This window comes from Neofelis nebulosa, chromosome 7 (assembly GCF_028018385.1).
Source record: "Neofelis nebulosa isolate mNeoNeb1 chromosome 7, mNeoNeb1.pri, whole genome shotgun sequence".
NCBI classification, from domain to species: domain Eukaryota; kingdom Metazoa; phylum Chordata; class Mammalia; order Carnivora; family Felidae; genus Neofelis; species Neofelis nebulosa.
This window is the reverse complement of record NC_080788.1, coordinates 6,198,545-6,217,892: the sequence shown is the minus strand read 5'-3', so window position 1 is coordinate 6,217,892 and position 19,348 is coordinate 6,198,545. Positions and strand designations below refer to the sequence as shown.

General features: G+C 43.7%; 1 protein-coding gene across 1 annotated transcript; it reads right to left on the bottom strand.

Annotated features, from left to right (window-relative positions):
• Nucleotides 1-5,933: 5,933 nt before the first annotated feature.
• On the bottom strand, nucleotides 5,934-14,678 carry LOC131515858 (dnaJ homolog subfamily A member 1-like). The gene is made up of 4 exons (XM_058736269.1): nucleotides 14,642-14,678; nucleotides 10,131-10,147; nucleotides 6,875-7,186; nucleotides 5,934-6,302 (listed from the first exon to the last, which is right to left on the bottom strand). Exons 1-4 carry the CDS (start codon nucleotides 14,676-14,678, stop codon nucleotides 5,934-5,936), a joined length of 735 nt encoding a protein of 244 aa, XP_058592252.1.
• Nucleotides 14,679-19,348: the final 4,670 nt, after the last annotated feature.

Sequence of the window (19,348 nt, the reverse complement as noted above, 5' to 3'; positions counted from 1 at the left end):
CAAATCAAAAACCAGTAATAGATATGCAAAGAATAAAGAGGAAGGAACCCAAGTGTATCGCTAAAGAAAGTCAACAGACCATGAAAGGATCAGAGAAAGTGAACAGAAACAACCACAAAACAAGGCGCAAGATGGCAATAAATACCTATCTATCAATAATTACTTTGAATAAATGGACTAAATGCCCCAATCAAGAGACATAGGGTGAGAGAGTGTCTAAAGAAAAAAGACCCATCTATATGCTGCCTACAAGAGGTTCGTTTTAGACTAAAAGACACCTGCAGATTGAAAGTGAGGAGACAGAAAACGTTTATCATGCAAATGGATGTCAAAAGAAGGATGGGTTAGCGATAGTTCTGTAGAACAAAATAGACTTGGGGCACCTGGGTGGCTCAGTGGGTAATCATCTGATTCTTGATTTCGACTCAGGTCCTGACCTCACAGTTTGTGACAACGAGCCTCACGGTAGTCAGCATGGAGCCTGGTTGGGATTCTGTCTCCCCGCCCCCCTCTCTCTGCCCCTTCCCCATCTGTGCTTGTTCTCTCAAAATAAATACATAAACTTAAAAAAAAAAAAAAGAACAAAACAGACTTTAAACAAAGACTGTAACAAGAGACAAAGAAGGACACTATATAATCATAAAGGGGACAAGTCAACAAGGAGATATAACGATTGTAAATATTTACGCCCCCAACATGAGAGCACCCAAACACATAAAACAGTTAACAACAAACATAAAGAAAATAATTGATAGTATTACAATAATAGTAGGGGACTTTAACACCCCACTTACATTGATGGACAGATCATCCAAACAGAAAATCAACAACAAAACAATGGCTTTGAATAACACACTGGACCAGATGGATTTCATAGATCTGTTCAGACCATTCCATCATAAAACAACAGAACACACATTCTTATCAAGTGTATGTGGAATATTCTCCAGAACAGATCACATACTGGGTCACAAAACAAGTCTCAACAAATTCAAAAAGACTGAAGTCATGTTATGCATCCTTTCTAACCACAACACTATGAAACTAGAAATCGGCCACTAGAGGGGCACCTGGGTGGTTCAGTCAGTTAAGCAGCCAACTTCAGCTCGGGTCACGATCTCTCGGTTTGTGAGTTCAAGTCCTGTGTCTGGCTCTGTGCTGACAGCTCAGAGCCTGGAACCTGCTTCAGATTCCGGGTCTCCCTCACTCTCTGCCCCTCCCCCACTCGTACTCTGTCTCTCTCGAAAATAAATAAACATTTTTTACAAGTTGAGAAATCAGCTTTTTTCCAGAAAAAATCTGGAAAGAGCCCAAATACATGGAGGTTAAATAACATGCTACCAAACAATGAATTAATCAAGAAAGAAATCAAAGAAGAAATTAAAAAATACATAAAAACAAATGAACAAAGGAAAGTGAGAACACAATGGTCCAAAACCTTTCCAATGCAGCAAAAGTGGCTCCAAGAGAGAAGCTTATAGCAATCCAGGCCTACCTCAAAAAAGCAAGAAAAATCTTAAATAAACAACCTAACATTACATGTAAAGGAGCTAGAAAAAGAACAACAAAAAAAAAACCCAACACCAACAGAAGGATGAGGCAAAAGATTAGAGCGGAAATAAATGATATGGAAACTAAAAAAACAGTAGGATAGATCAATGAAACCAGACGCTTGTTCCTGGAAAAGAAATGATAAAATTGTACTCCTGAAACGAATATTACACTATATATTAACTAACTAGAATTTTTTAAAGTGTAGTTATTTATTTTGAGAGAGGGGGCAGGGAGGCACAGAGAGAGAGAGAGAGAGAGAGAGAGAGAGAGAGGGAGAGAGAGAATCCCAAGCAGGCTCTGTGCTGTTAGCACAGGCTTGAACTCACAAAACTGAGAGACCATGACCCAAGCTGAAATCAAGAGTCAGATGCTTAACTGACTGAGCCACCCAGGGGCTCCTAATTAGAATTTAAATTAAGAAAAGAAAAAAAGTTAATAAAATTGATATACCTCTAGCAAGATACATTAAAAAAAGAGAGTAAGGACCCAAATAAATAAAATTATTAATGAAAGAGGAGAGAGAACAACCAACATCACGGAAATACAAACAATTGTAGCAGAATATCATGAAAACCTATATGCCAATAAATTGGACAATTTAGAAAAAATGAATAAATTCCTCAAAACAAAGAAACATAGAAACCATCAAAATTAGGGGCACCTGGGTGACTCAGTCGGTCCAGCATCTGAATTTGGCTCAGGTCATGATCTCATGGTTCGTGAGTTCGAGCCCCACATCTGCCTGATTGCTGTCAGTGCAGAGCCTGCTTCAGATCTTCTGTGCCCCTCTCTCTGCCCCTCCCCTACCTGCACTCTCTCAAAAATAAATAAACACTAAAAAAAAAAAAAAATCAAAACTAAAGCAGGAAGAAAGAAGATTTGAACACGCTGATCTCCATCAATGAAATTGAATCAGTAATCCAAAAACTCCCAACCAACAAAAGTCCAGGACCAGATGGCTTCATAGGAGAATTCTACAAAACATTTTTTTTTAAACATTTTTTTTTTTAATGTTTGTTATTGAGGGAGAGAGACAGAGAGAGAGAGAGCGCGCGCAAGCAGGGAAAGGGCAGAGCCAGAGGGAGACACAGAATCTGAAGCAGGCTCCAGGCTCTGAGCTGTCAGCCCAGAGCCTGATGAGGGGCTCAAGCCCATGAACCGTGAGATCATGACCCCAGCCAAAGTCAGACGCTCAACCCACGGAGCCACCCAGGTGCCCCTGCCAGACCTTTAAAGAAGAGTGAATATCTATTCTTCTCAAACTATTCCAAAAAATACAAGAGGAAAGAAAACTTCTAATTCATTCTATGAAGACAGCATTACCCTGATACCCAAACCAGACAAAGACACTGCAAAAAAAGGGAACTACCGGCCAATATCTCTCACGAATAGGATGCAAAAATCCTCAAAAAAATATTAGCAAACTGAATCCAAGAATATATTTAAAAATCATACACCATGATCAAGTGGGACTTATTCCCAGGATGCAAAGATGATTTCATATCCACCTAACAATCAACGTGATACGTCACATCAATAAGAGAAATAATAAAAACCATATGATCATTTCAACAGGAGCAGAAAAAGCACCTGACAAAGTATAACAATGGTTCATGATAAAAACCCTCTGCAAAGTAGGTTTACAGGGAACATACCTCAACATAATAAAGGCCATGTATGAAAAACCCACAGCTAACCTCATGCTGAATGGTGAAAAACTGAGAGCTTTTCCCCTAAGATCAGGAACGAGACGGGGGTGTCCACTCTCACCACTGTTGTTCACCATAGTTCTGGAAGTCCTGGCCACAACACTTAGATAACAAAAAGAAATAAAAGACATCCAAATTGGTAACGAAGAAGTAAAACTCTATTTGCCGATGACATGATAGTCTACACAGAAAAACCCTAAAGACTCCACCAAATAACGACTAGAACTGATAAATGAATTCAGTAAAGTCACAGGATATAAAATCAATGTACAGAAATCCAGTGCACTCCTGTACACGAATAATGAAGCAGCAGAAAGCAAAATTAAGAAAACAATCCCATTTACAACTGCACCAAAAGCAACAAAATATCTAGGAATAAACTTAACTAAAGATGTGAAAGGCCTGTACTACGTACGGAAACTATAAAATACAGATGAAAGGAATTCAAGATGACCCAAAGAAATGGAAAGACATTCCGTGTTCATGGGTGGGAAGGACAAAACAAGTTTTTAAAGATTTTACTTATTTATTTTGCTTTAGAATCAGTATATTTTCTAGAAAGTTTTTTTTTTTTAATGTTTATTTATTTTGAGATTGAGAGAGAGACAGATTGTAAGTGGGGAGGGACAGAGAGAGTGGGAGACACAGAATCCGAAGCAGGCTCCAGGCTCTGAGCTGTCAGCACAGGCCACGCAGGCCTCAAACTCACAAACTGTGAAATCGTGACCTTGAGCGGAAGTCAGATGCTTAACCGACTGAGCCACCCAGGCGCCCCTGTAATCAGTATATTAAGGAGACATTCAAACGTTTCAAGAATTGCTTAATTCTGATATCCAGATTTAAGCTTATGAACATAACTGTTGAACATACAATTAAAGCTATTCACCATAATTTGCTATACTACCAACATTAAATTGCAAGTTACTTCAGAGTGTAAGTTAAATGGTTTAAAGGAAGCCTGTAACATAGCTAAAAAACACCTTCCTATCTCATACATGCAAATTAACATCCATCCATGTCAATGCCTCTTCACTCTCAGTGACCCTGCTCCCGAAGTCACCACTCTGAAGCTTATCATGGTCCACAGAGAAGGAAAAAAAAGTGTAAACAGGACTGATTACATATAGATATATATATGTTGGGGCGCCTGGGTGGCGCAGTCGGTTAAGCGGCCGACTTCAGCCAGGTCACGATCTCGCGTCTGTGAGTTCGAGCCCCGCGTCGGGCTCTGTGCTGACAGCTCGGAGCCTGGAGCCTGTTTCCAATTCTGTGTCTCCCTCTCTCTCTGCCCCTCCCCTGTTCATGCTCTGTGTCTCTCTGTCCCAAAAATAAATAAAAAACATTGAAAAAAAAAATTAGATATATATATGTTAAAAATGACAGAGCAGAAGGGAATGTAATTCTATAATTGCAAGCCCTCAAACAGCAGCATATTATAAACTCCTTCTTAAAAAGGTATCCTTTCTGGGACACCTGATTGCGTCAGTAACTTGAGTGTCTGACTTTTGCTCAGGTCATGATCTCATGGATCATGGGTTCGAGCCCCGCGTCGGGCTCTGTGCTGACAGCTCGGGGTCTGGAGCCTGCTTGGGATTCTGGGTCTCCCTCTCTCCCTGCCCCTCCCCAGCTCACACACACACACACACACTCTCTCTCTCTCTCTCAAAAATAAATAAACATTGGGGCGCCTGGGTGGCATAGTTGGTTAAGCGTCCGACTTCAGCCAGGTCACGATCTCGCAGTCCGTGAGTTCGAGCCCCGCGTCAGGCTCCGGGCTGACGGCTCGGAGCCTGGAGCCTGTTTCCGATTCTGTGTCTCCCTCTCTCTCTGCCCCTCCCCCGTTCATGCTCTGTCTCTCTCTGTCCCAAAAATAAATAAAAAACGTTGAAAAAAAATTTTTTTTAAATAAATAAACATTTAAAAAAAAACAAAAAAGCAAAGTATCCTTTCTATCACTGATACCACAGTCCCAATTACACAGCATGCCATCTTCAACGAACAGACAGTTGAGGCAACAGAAGAAATGCAGAAACATCACAATGAATCCCACTTAAGCGAACTACAGACCAGCACTTCTCTACAAATTAAGTTTTTTTTCTGATTGCCAATTAAACACAAGTTTTAACTGTACAGCTTAACAATTAAGGGTCATACACTGAAGTCCATACATACACCTAGCATTTCAGTTTAAGCTGTTTCATGTCCATAGAGCTGAGATCAATCACAAGGTATGACGTAATAAATGCTAGGGGAGATTTTTTTTTTTAAGTAGTTTTTACAAGTATGAAACTTACCTTGCACACTGAAGTCATCACACACACAGGGCAGAGTCAGAGCTTTTTATTTAAGTTTACTCTTCATTTAACTTTTAAAACACTACTATAGCTGAATATCTTTTTAATGTTTTTAAATGTTTATTATACTTTTTTGAGAGAGAGAGAGACAAGAGTGCGAGTGGGGGAGGGGCAGAGAGAGGGAGACGCAGAATCGGAAGCAGGCTCCAGGCTCCAGGTTGTCAGCACAGAGCCCGACGCGGGGCTCGAACCCACAAACTGTGAGATCATGACCTGAGCTAGTCGGACGCTTAACTGACTGAGCCACCCAGGTGCCCCTATAGTTGAATATTTAAAGCAAAAGCAATAGCAAGTAGTGAGCTACGAATGTAGTCTTTCACTCATTCAATACCGCATATAAAATGCCAGCAGTGCTATTTACTGGCTCCATTAAGAGGTCTGACCGCCAAACACCACCCCTAAGATGATGTTCATCGTCCTCATATGCTTCTCCATTCCAATGGCGCCATCTTTCCTGATGTGGAGCAAAGTCCACCAGTCCTGCCTGGTCCATTTCATCAGTCTCTTCCACTTCCTTCCTCTCAGGTAGGAGTTTTTCCAGCAGAGAGAGTTTATCAGGAGAGAGAAAGTCATTGTCAGGAAAGTTTACCTCAAATTCGATGATCAGGTGACCCTTTTCACATGGTCTACGATAAATTGGCACGCCTTTGTCTAGCATACGCTTAACATCGCCGTACGTGACAATCTCACCTGGAATGAGAGGTGATGACAGTGGTTCTGTTGTCCAGAGCAGATGTTGGCTTTTGAAAGCCACACAAGGCTTCAACCCACTGGATGTCCACACACATGGAAAGATCCTCTCCTCGCCGAGGAAAAACAGCCTGGTCCTTCTGATCTAAAACAGTGATGACATCTCCTGGTTCCAGAACCAGTTCTTGGTCTCCTTCACCATGGAATGTTTATCTTCTGGTCATCTTCCAGGCCTTTGTCAATATGAACTTCTAGAATCTTCTTTTCTCAAACTATCTCCCTTCCATTGCAGATTTTACATCGATCTTTAGGACCGATCCGTTCCCCATGGCCCTGGCACTCCATGCACACAGACTGAATTTGCTGAAGTCATTCCAAGTCCTCCCCCATGAGTTCTTATTTGCACTCCAGTACCTCAGCAATTGGGACAACAGTCTTCCACTCCTTTCTTAACACCTGGGCCTTCACATTTGTCGCAAATCACATTCTTTTGAAAAGCTAGTTTTCCTGTTGCACCAATATGTAAATCTTCTAAGGTTACAGAGAGCTAATGCACGACATTTTAACCTCTCCTTTTCTCTGCATCCTTCGTCCTCCTCCAAAAAACCTATCAAAGATGTCCATGGGGGAGCCAAAGCCACCACCTGCTCCACCTTCTTTAATTGCCTGTTCTCCTCCTTTGTCATATAATTCCCTTTCCTTTGCATCAGAGAGCACTCCGTAAGCTTGAGAAATCTGTTTAAACTTCTCTCCTTCATTTGGATTCTTATCAAGGTGGTACTTCAAAGCCGGTTTCCCGTAAGGCTTTTCCATTTCTTCCTGGGTGGCATTGGGTTTGACCCCAAAACATAATAAGTAGTTTCTATCTCTCACTATTTTCTATAGCTGGTGAGCGGGCCGAGGCCAGTGTGGGGGAGCAGAAAGAAGCTCACGGCTGGGCACAGCTTGGGCACCCACCGTTCCTCCACTTCTCACCGAGCATTCTGGAAAGCTCCCTAAAGATTTTATTTTCAAGTAATCTCTACACCCAAGGTGGGGCTTTAACTCACAACCCCAAGATCAAGAGTTGAATGCTCCACCAACTGAGCCAGCTGGGTGCCCTTGAAGAACAAGCCTTGTTAAAATGTCTACACCACCCAAAGCAATCTATACATTTAATGTAATCCCTATCAAAATACCAATAGCATTTTTCACAGAACTAGAACAAACAATCCTAAACTTTGTATGGAAACACAAAAGACCCCAAAAACAGCCTTGAAAAAGAAAACAAAAGCTGGAGGCATCACAATTCCGGGCTTCAAGTTATGTTATGAAGCTACAGTAACCAAAACAGTATGGTACTGACAAAAATAGACACACAGATCAATGGAGTAAAACATAAAACCCAGAAATAAACCCATAATTATATGGTCAATTAAGCTTCAACAAAGGAGGCAAGAATATACAGTGGGAAAAAGTCTCTTCAACAAACGGATGTCGGGAAAACTGGACAGCCACATGCAAAAGAATGAAGCTGGACCACTTTCTTTCACAATACATAAAACTCAAAATGGATTAAAGACCTAAATGTGAGACCTGAAACCATAAAAATCCTAGAAGAGAACACAGGCAATAATTTTCTAACACTGGCCATAGTATGTTTCTAGATACGTCTCCTGAGGCAAGGGAAACCAAAGCAAAAATAAACTATTGGGACTAGATCAAAATAAAATGTGTCTGCACAGCAAAGGAAACAATGAAACTAAATGGTAACCTACTGAATGGGAGAAGATATTTGCAAATTACATATCCTATAAAGGGTTAGTATTCAAAATCTATAAAGAACTTATAACACTCTGGGAATGCAAGCTGGTGCAGCCACTCTGGAAAACAGGATGGAGGTTCCTCGAAAAACTAAAAATAGAACTACCCTACGACCCAGCAATTGCACTACTAGGCATTTATCCACAGGTGTGCTCTTTCGAAGGGACACATGCACCCCCGTGTTTATAGCAGCACTATCCACAATAGCCAAAGTACGGAAAGAGCCCAAATGTCCATCAATGGATGAATGGCTAAAGAAGATGTGGTATATATATACAATGGAGTATTACCTGGCAATCAAAAAGAAGGAAATCTTGCCATTTGCAACTACGTGAATGGAACTGGAGGGTATTATGCTAAGCGAAATTAGTCAGAGAAAGACAAAAATCATATGACTTCACTCATATGAGGACTTTGACACAAAACAGATGAACATAAGGGAAGGGAAACAAAATTCATAAAAAAACAGAGAGGGGGACAAAAGAGAAGAGGCTCATAAATATGGGGAACAAACTGAAGGTTACTGGAAGGGTTGTGGGAGGGGGGATGGGCTAAATGGGGAAGGGGCACTAAGGAATCTACTCCTGAAATCATTGTTGCACTATATGCTAATTTGGATGTAAATTTTTTAAAAATAATAATAAATAAATAGATAAATAAATAAATAAATAAAACTTAAATTAAATTTAAAAAAATAAAATAAAATAAAAGAACTTATAAAACTCAATCCTCAAAAAACAAATAATCTAATTTTAAAATGGGCAGAAGACTAGGAACAGACATTTCTCCAAATAAGACATCCAGATGGCCAACAGACACAGGAACAGATACTCCACATCACTCATCATCAGCCAAATGCAAATCAAAACCACACTGAGCTATCACCTCACACCTGTCAGAAGGGCTAAAATCAACAACAAAAGAAACAACAGGTGTTGACAAGGATGTGGAGAAAGGGGAGCCCTCCAGAGGGGAGGTGGGTGGGAGATGGGGAAAGTAGGGGATGGGAATTAAAGAGTATTCTTATCATGATGAAAAATAATAATAATGATGATGATTTTAAAAAGAAAAAACTAAAGCACTTACATTTGTTTTTTAAAAAAAAAAAAAATGGGGGCGCCTGGGTGGCTCAGTCGGTTAAGCGGCCACTTCGGCTCAGGTCGTGATCTCGCGGTCCGTGAGTTCGAGCCCCGCGTCGGGCTCTGGGCTGACGGCTCAGAGCCTGGAGCCTGTTTCAGATTCTGTGTCTCCCTCTCTCTGACCCTCCCCCGTTCATGCTCTGTCTCTCTCTGTCTCAAAAATAAATAAACGTTAAAAAAAAAATTAAAAAAAAAATGGAAGTAAAAATTTAAAAATCCAGACCCAAAGTAAACTAGAACAGAAGACCAAAGCCAGGAGGGTGTTCGAAAACATGTATGTAAGCCATGGAGTCCATAGTTACTAAATATGAGCTAATTCTTACTCATCTATAGCAGCTCCTGATAAGCCCCACCCCCAATTTGTCATTATATTCAGAACGAAATACATCCCTGTTTGAAATGCCACCTTGGTTCTATCCTTTTTTTTCCCTTTCCTTTTCTTTTAATATGGATACTCTACTTGCAAATATTTCTTGGCTTTTTCTTCCTTTTTTTCCCCCCTTGGCTCTTTTTAAAAAAAATTTTTTTTTAATGTTTATTTATCTTTGAGAGAGAGTGAGACAGAGACAGAGTGTGAGTGGGGGAAGGGCAGAGGGCAAGGGAAACACAGAATGTGAAGCAGGCTCCAGACTCTGAGCTGTCAGCACAGAGCCCGACGTGGGGCTCGAACTCACGAAGAGTGAGATCACGACTTGAGCTGAAGTCAGGTGCTCAAGCACTGAGCCACCCAGGTGCCCCTCCCTTGGCTCTTTATTCTGGCCCACTGATCTGTCCCTGTGGTACCGCCCCATTTTAACGTTTGTAGTTCCATAAGACGGTCCAGTAAGCAGTAGGGCAAGTTCTGCTTTGTATGTACATCTGTGTTTGTCTTAGGTGCCTACGGAGAGGTAGACTGTCTCTGGGGAGTAGAACGCCAGAGTCAGGGGTCCTCCGAGAGCTGCCAGCGCGGGTCCCCGTGTCAACGGAACATTCCTCACTGCCGTGTTCATAAAGAAATGGCTGGTGTTAAATGATGAGCTTTGGGAACAATCTGGGAGAAAACTGTCATACTTGGACCGAACAGTAGGGAGCAGGGAGACGTGATCATTCGCCACAGTCTGTCCTTCAGCCAAGCTGTCCACATGCTGGTGCCGTTGGGTTACGTTTCAGAAGAGCGAGGGGCTTCAGAAACCCGTTTGTGACATTTGCTGTGTTAGATTTTGTTTGAGCGGCGCCCGGGTGGCGCAGTCGGTTGAGCGTCCGACTTCAGCCAGGTCACGATCTCGCGGTCCGTGAGTTCGAGCCCCGCGTCGGGCTCTGGGCTGACGGCTCGGAGCCTGGAGCCTGTTTCCGATTCTGTGTCTCCCTCTCTCTCTGCCCCTCCCCCGTTCATGCTCTGTCTCTCTCTGTCCCAAAAATAAATAAAAAACATTAAAAAAAAAAAAAAGATTTTGTTTTGAAATGTTTTTATTATTCTTTCTGGCTCTACGTACTCATTGCAGAAAATTTAGAAAATACAGAGAAGTATAAAGAATTAAAATGACCCATACTTCTCCATTCAAAGTTACCACTGTTAACATTTTAGTGAATTTTCTACAGCCTGTTTTTTATATATAACTGAGATCTTCCAGTATATACACATTTATTTCCTGACTCCCACTTACCGTATCATTAAAATAGTCTGCAAAGACCATTTTAATAACTACGTAAAGTTTTTTGGGTTTTTTGGGTTTTTTTTTTTTTCAGTAAAGTTACATTCTATGAACGTGTAATAACTTGCTAAACCATCCTTTTGTTGCAGTACATCAAAGTTCTTTCTAGCTTTCATTTTTATAAATGTAGCAGGGTCTTTTTTTTTTAATGTTTATTTATTTCTTTGGGGGGGGAGGGGCAGAGAGAGAGGGAGAGAGAAAATCCCAAGCAGCTCCGCGCTATCAGCACAGAGCCTGACATGGGGCTCGATCCTAAGAACCAAGAGATCATGACCCGAGCTGAAATGGAGTTGGATGCTCAGCTCACTGAGCCACCCAGGCGTCCTGAAATGCAACTATATTGGGGGGGGGGGGGGGGGGAGGTGAAGAAAAAATGTAGCTCTTTCATTTTTTCTGGTCTCCCCATGTCCTATTCTCTGGCTGGCATGGGGAAAAATGTGACCTTTCAATTATTAGTCCTATCCAATAATCCTCATCTGTGAGGCTCAGTCTAAGAAAAGGTGGCCAGGCGTCCACTACTGACAAGATGGAGCCTGCGAAGGAGGGGGAAGGAGTGTGGCTTCTGGGATCCCAGAGGCAGGGAATCCCAGAGAAGGGAGGCTTGGGCTCCTTGGCCATGGGTTTCCTCAGGTCCCTTCTGAGTCACATCACAGTGATCCCCTCCAGCAACTCCACGGCTCCCTCTTAGCTTGGCCTGGATCCCATCTGGGGGCAATACAGGGGCCGGGGGAGCCAGGCGCAGGGCCCCCCACCTGGGATAGTTACAGGGCTGTGTGTAAGGCGGCCTCCTCCCGGGACTCCAAGCAGGAAGAGGGGCAAAGCCCCCTCCATCACGGGTGCCCTGAGTGGCTGACTTATCTGCCTGGGCTCTCTTCCCCCATTGCTTTCATCTTCCTGTTTTTCCCAGGGCCCAACACAGGCAGACCTCCCCCCCCCCCCCCCCTCCCCGCCGTCCCAGCCATCTAGAGCAGGAAGCCTCCAGCCTGCCTTCCAGAGCTGGAAGGATTATCTCCTCCGCTAAGGGAGGACCCCACAGGCTGAGTCTTCTGAGCCTGGCTGTTGAAATGCTGAAGCAGGGGGTTGCGGGGGTGGGGTGCCCAGGATCAAAAGAAAATAGTTTAGAAGATCTTTTCTTTAAAGACAGACTCCTGTTCTGCAAGGCTCATGTCTTGCTGTGTAATTCTATTCTGAACGTCAGGAGCTGGGTAGTAATTCCTTCTTTCTCTCTTCGTTCTTTCGGTAATTTTGCATTTCGCTGAAATGAATGCCATCGGTTGTAAGATGCACTGTTATTTTAGGTACCCTGAGAAAGAAAAACAAGCTTCCAATTAAGTTATGGACGATGCTTTCTTATAATTTAGAATTTGGGTTTCTACTTCTTGAAAAAGCTCGTGTTAGACTTACGTAGACATGCATTTTTTTAAATTTTTTTTTTTTAATGTTTTTTATTTATTTTTGGGACAGACAGAGACAGAGCATGAACGGGGGAGGGGCAGAGAGAGAGGGAGACACAGAATCGGAAACAGGCTCCAGGCTCCGAGCCATCAGCCCAGAGCCTGACGCGGGGCTCGAACTCACGGACCGCGAGATCGTGACCTGGCTGAAGTCGGACGCTTAACCGACTGTGCCACCCAGGCGCCCCTGGAATCCCTTTTCAACTCACAGTTGTCTGTGCATGAAGAGTGTTGTTGACACAGGATCTCTTAATGCAGAGATTAAGTAAGAGATCTGCCAGAGCCTCTGGAATTTTCTTCCACACTGCTGACATCCATCTTGCAAGTTTTTTTTTTTTAACTTTATTTCTTCATTTCGAGAGAGAAAGAGAGAGCGAGAGCGAGTGAGAATGGGAGGGACAAAGAGAGAGAGAGAGGGAGACAGAGAATCCCAAGCGGGCTCTGCGCTGTCACATCCGGGCTTGAACTCATGACCCATGAGATCATTACCTGAGCCGAAACTAAGAGTAAGCTGCTGAAATGACTGAGCCATCCAGGCACCCCTGCATCCTGCGAGTTTTAATGCTGCCTTTCCCCTGCCTTTTAATTGTTTTTTAATCTTTATTTATTTTTGAGAGAGAGACAGAGTGTGAGGAGGGGAGGGGCAGAGAGAGAGGGAGACACAGAATCCGAAGCGGGCTCCAGGCTCCGAGCTGTCAGCACAGAGCCTGACGTGTAGCCCGAACTCACGGAGTGTGAGATCGTGACCTGAGGGGAAGTCAGATGCTCAACTGACTGAGCCGCCCAGGCGCCCCTCCGTCCCCAGCTTTTTAAAAGCCTTACAGAAAGTGTTAATAGGAAGCTTTCGGACCCAGTTGGCATAGATGGCAGACAATGACAACCAGGTCACCACTGTCACCTAGTGAACAGCTGCTATCAGCCAACATTGATTATAGGACACACCCAACTTCGAAGAAACGTCTTAGAAACAATGAATGACAGTAAACCTTAATATTTCTCCTTCTCACACCTCTTCTACCTCCAGGCAGGTGGATGTTTCTGGTCAAACAGAAACAAAGTCATGTTCTTGGAAAGATTCTAACACTTTCTGAGACCTTAATCCTCTTGATTTTATTAACGGTGCTGGAAAGAAAATCTTTGAATAGAAAACTTTTAATCGCAATTCTGCTATTTCTTCAGAGAGATTCCTAGGAGAGGGTTTAGATATTTAACAGTGAGGCTATTTTATTTATTTATTTTTTTTTTTTGTCGTGAATATACACCATCACTATTGGATCAGGCGTGAGGTAGACAGACACGGGTGCACACTCACTCGCACACACGTGCATACTGCGGCGACGGTGGAACACGACTGCTCTCAGTAGACCAGAAATGATCGGGAACTGTTGAGAGACAGAAGGAGAATGAGGCTAGATTGAAGGAGGAAACCACAGCATAAACTACATGCAGGAGAAGACCGCTATAGAAGTCGAGAGCAGCTGAGAGGCTCCAAGCTCGGAAATGGCAGAGACAGGAAACAGAAGCCCAGGAACTACTTGAAGGTGGTTTGTTGCAGCCCCACAGTAAGAACAGGAGGCTTGGGGCGCCTGGGTGGCGCAGTCGGTTAAGCGTCCGACTTCAGCCAGGTCACGATCTCGCGGTCCGGTCCGTGAGTTCGAGCCCCGCGTCGGGCTCTGGGCTGATGGCTCGGAGCCTGGAGCCTGTTTCCGATTCTGTGTCTCCCTCTCTCTCTGCCCCTCCCCCGTTCATGCTCTGTCTCTCTCTGTCCCAAAAATAAAAAAAAAAAAAAAAAAAAAAAAAAAAAACGTTGAAAAAAAAAGAACAGGAGGCTGGCTCTCTGGTCTCCTCCCCCTTATTGTGCCAAGAAGAGGACCACAGAGGCATCTGCCCACAGTCAGTAGTCAGGTGGGCACTTGAGCTTACAAATGATAGCTGTGATCAAGAAGTCCGCCAACACTTGGGAGTGAGGAGCCTCTTTGGTCATAGACATAGGCTCCTGGTTCACCCCACCCAGTAGAGTCTTTTATTCCTCCATCATAATCCCTGGATTTGGGATGTAGGAAACAGTTAGTGTTCACACACACTGGCCACGTTTGTCAGAAATCTTTAACGAGTAACGGCAAATATGACTAATAGTGGCTCAAGCCAAAAGACATTTCAGTAAATCACATCACAGGATATCTCAAGGTGGTTTGGGGTTTGGCAGCTCTGACTCAATTAAAGCTATCCACAAAATAGATTTCAGACCTTCCACTTCACCGTCCTTAGGGTAGAGCTGCCTCATGGTCGCAGAATGGCTGCTGTGCTCCGGGTATTACATCTATGTCAAAGGAAGGAAGAAAGGGAAAGAGGCAGTATCGTTGGCTTGTCTCCACACAAGTGTCCCTTTTACAACGAAGTAAAAGATTTCCCAGAAATTTCTCGGTAGGTTTCCACTTATATCTCATTGGCTAGAAGTTTGTCACATGCCAGATGTAGCTGCAGGGGAGGCTGGGAAAGAGAGGCACTGACTGGAATCCCAGGTGACTTAGTACAATCAGGATCTGTCACCTGAGCTGGTTGGGCATATGACTGCCCAAACACCGTCAGGGTTTTGTTAGGAAGCAAGAAGTGAGGAACGTCTATCAGTAGCCATTGCCAGAGTCTTCCGTGGAAGCCAAAAGGAGAACTACACAAAGACAATCACAAATCCAAGAGTCAAAAAATATTTGTGAATTAACAACATATCGACTCACAGATCCTAAACCCAACAAGCAGAAGAAACCATAAGACTTTAGATTACTTACATAAAATACCCTCAGATGGATAAAGGAAGAAATTTGCATTCAAAAATAATACTTAGAGATTTTGGTTAAAAGGTAAATCGGACGTTAAAAAAAAAACCCTCTAAGTCAAAATGGACACACTTAAAACATAAAGCATACAGCAGAAAGACAAACCAATCAAAAAGGAAGAAAAAAATTATCTACACTTAGAGGCAGTGTGGTGATATTTCATGACACCAAGGATAAAAAACAAAAAATGGGACCCCTGGGTGGCTCAGTCGGTTAAGCGTCTGACTTCAGCTCAGGTCATGATCTCGTGCTTTGTGGCTTTGAGCCCCGTGTGGGGCTCTGTGCTGACAGCTCAGAGCCTGGAACCTGCTTTGGGTTCTGTCCCAATCCCTCTCTGCCCTCCCCCACTGGTGCTCTGTGTCCCTCTCTCTTTCAAAAATAAACATTAAAAAAAAGAATAAAAAAAATCCTTAAAGAGAGGAAAACCGGGTCCACTAACCACATAGAAGAAGAAGAAGAAGAAGAAGAAGAAGAAGAAGAAGAAGAAAGAGAAAGAAGAAAGAAAGAAAGAAAGAAAGAAAGAAAGAAAGAAAGAAAGAAAGAAAGAAAGAAAGAAAGAAAGAAAAGGAAAAGGACACCATAGAATAAAAAATTAATGGGAATAAAAAATAAGCTTCTGGAAGTTAAAAACCTGACAGTAGAGGTGGAGAGTTAGAAATTAAGGTCGAAGAAATCTCCTAGCAAACAGAGGAAGAGACAAGGAGAGAGAAGACGATACAACCCAGAGGATCAATCCAGAAGATCCAACGGTCCCACAATTAGCCCAGGCAGAGAAAACTGAGAAAATGGAAGAGTGAAAATTATCTACAAAACAATGTAACTTGATGAAATGTTCCAGAAGCTTTGCTGGGAAGCACAGTACCGCCGCGAACCCTTTTACAGAGCCAAGAACACACTATCCTCGCGCATCTCAGGCACGTGGTTCTCTTGGACTTGCATCTGCGTGTGCAGTTTGCATCCGTTTTCATCATGAACTCCCGTAAACCCAGCAGCCGGGGAGCCAACAACTGTCCGCAGCCTCCTTGTTTTTCCCATCCCCCGGCATCCCCCAATGAAAGGTAGCTGCCATCCTGAAATTCGTGTTTGTCATTCTTTGCTTTTTAAAATATGGTTTTATTGGGGCGCCTGGGTGGCGCAGTCGGTTAAGCGTCCGACTTCAGCCAGGTCACGATCTCGCGGTCCGTGAGTTCGAGCCCCGCGTCGGGCTCTGGGCTGACGGCTCGGAGCCTGGAGCCTGTTTCCGATTCTGTGTCTCCCTCTCTCTCTGCCCCTCCCCCGTTCATGCTCTGTCTCTCTCTGTCCCGAAAATAAATAAAAAACGTTGAAAAAAAATTTTTTTTAAATAAAATATGGTTTTATTGGGGCACCTGGGCGGCCCAGTCAGTTAAGCACCCGAGTCTTGGTCTCAGCTCAGGCCATGATCTCACAGTTCGGAGGTTAGAGCCCCACGTGGGCTCCGCACTGACAATTCCAAGCCCCCGCTTGGGATTCTCCCTCTCTGCCTCTCTCTCTGCCCCTCCTCTGCTCATGCTGTCTCTTTCTCAAAATAAATAAATAAACTTAAAAAAAAAATGGTTTCATCAGTGGGGCGCCTGGGTGGCTCAGTCAGTTAAGCGTCCAACTCTCGGTTTCGGCTCAGGTCATGAGCTCATGGTTTCGTGAGTTCGAGCCCCGCATCTGGCTCTGCACTGACAGCTTGGAGCCTGCCTGGGATTCTCTCCCTCCCTCTCTCCCCGCCCCTCCCCCACTCACACTGCCTCTGTCTCGCTCAAAATAAATAAATAAACTTAAAAAAAAAAAAAAGGTTTTATCACATATATGGGTGCCTGAACAACAGATGGTTCTGTTTCACTTAGTTTAGAATCTTACATAAAACAATACTGTCACTCTGCGTACTCGTCTGAGACGTGCTTTTCTACTAATTATTAGGCTGTTGAGCTTCAGGCCCGTTGTTGCCGGGAGCTATAGTTCATTCATCTCCATGGCTATGAGAACATAACCAAAGTTTATTCTTTCATTCTTCTACCTCCTACCAGCTCGGGAGATTGGGAAGAGGGGTGTGTGCGTGGGGGGGGGGGGGAAGGGGGGTGCCTCGCGCTGCGGGAAGAGTCCACTCTTTATCCTCTCCGGTGGAAAGTCAACAGATGATGACCAAAACTGAAAACTCACGAAGGAGCGGTACACGCATATTATTGAGAGATAAAGTGAGTATAAGAAGGATCTGCTACAGGAGTGAAAGTGGTTTCCGCTGGTGAGGAGGAAACGGTGGAGGAGGGGAGGGGGAGGGTGCTGTTTTTTATACGAGGCTTGTACAAGGATAGGACTCTAACACGAAGCACATAGACAACACTACAGAGAGGTGAACACGTCAGGGTTAACCGCCAGAATTACAAAAATAGGATCCAGATCTTGCACACCATCAGTAAGAAAAGAAGGGAATAAATGAAATGTGATCAAGCCAACAAATGGTAGAAAAAGAGGGGCATGAGCAAGAGGGGCAGCTGGCTGGCTCGACAGGTAGAGCATGAGACTCTTGACCTCATGGTCGTGAGTTCCAGCCCCACACAGGGTGTAGAGCTTACTAAAAAAAAAAAAAAAAATGTATGATACTTTTTTTTTTAGTGTTTATTTATTTTTGAGACAGAGAGAGACAGAGCATGAGCCGGGGAGGGGCAGAGAGAGAAAGGGAGACACAGCATCCGAAGCAGGCTCCAGGCTCCAGGCTCCAGGCTGTCAGCACAGAGCCCGACGCGGGGCTCGAACCCACGAACCGTGAGATCATGACCTGAGCCGAAGTCGGACCCTCAACCCACTGAGCCCCCCCAGGCGCCCCTATCACGCATTTAAATTAGTAAATTTCCCTAAGAAAGAAAAAGAAACAAGAAAAACAATTTTTTAAGTGTGTTAGTCGTGTTGTCGCTGGGGTTTTTTTTTAGGTAGATTCGATTCCTATTGTGGCTATGACAAATGACCACAAACTTATGGCTTAAAACACACAAATTTGTTAGCTTACAGTTCCAGAAGTTGAAAAGTCCAAGATGGGTCTCACTGGGCTAAAATCAAGATGTGGGCAGAGCTGCGTGCCCCCTGGAGGCTGTAAGGTAGAATCCACTCTCTTGCCTTTTCCAGCCTGGAGGGGCGACCCCGGTCCTGGGCTGGTGGCCCTTCCTCCATTTCTCGAGCCAGCGTGACTGAGTCTATCTCACGCCTCATCACTCCAACACGCCTCTCCTGCTTCCCTCTTTCACATTTGGGGGCCCACAGTATTCTATTGGCCCCACCTGGATAATCCAGGATAATCTCCCTATTTTAAGATCAGCTGATTAGCAACCTGAATTCTATCCGCAGATTTGACTCCCCTGTGCCAAGGGATGTAATATGGTCACAGGTTCTGGGGATTAGGTGGCTGTCTCTGGGAGGGCATTATTCTGCCCGCTGCAAAAAAGTACAGCCCATAGAAAACAGACACAGAAAAAAATAGATGAAACTCTAGAAAAGGGGGAAAACAGAGAGGAGGAAATAACTGAAAAAAAAATAAGAAAGACAAATTCATTGGAATTACACTAAGAAGAAAGATTGCAGAGTGAAGTGGGCCAAGAGGGCCACAGAAGAGAGATAAGGAAAACCCACACCTAGAGAAGTAATAGTGAGATTTGTGAACGTCAAAGACAAAGAGACACTTGAAATTTTACAGGAAAAAGAACAGATTTTATCAAAGGAACCAAGATCACATTGACATCAACTCTTTAAAAAATGTTTCATTATTTATTTTTGAGAGAGAGCAGGGGGAGGGGCAGAGAGAGAGGGAGAGAGGATCCCAAGCAGGCTTCATGTTGTCAGCATAGAGCCCGATGTGGGGCTCAAACCCATGAACTGTGAGATCATGACCCGAGCTGAAATCAAGTGTCGGACATTCACTGACTGAGCCACCCGGGCGCCCCAATTACATCAACTTTTCCATACCAGTACTGGATGCAAAATGGCAAAAGAGCCTTCTTTTCAAACTATTGAAGGAAAAAGAATTTAGAAACATAAAATTTTACATCCAGCCAAACTTCCATTCAAATAGACAGGCATGATAAAAAAAAAATATCATCAGGTACACCAGGCCTGATGGCAC

Coding starts and splice junctions, on each gene's coding strand:
- LOC131515858 (XM_058736269.1), bottom strand. CDS start 14,678: ATGAGGCAGCTCTACCCTAAGGACGGTGAAGTGGAAG. Junction 6,303..6,874: donor GGATGCAGAGAAAAGGAGAG/GTTAAAATGTCG, acceptor ATTCCAGGTGAG/ATTGTCACGTACGGCGATGT.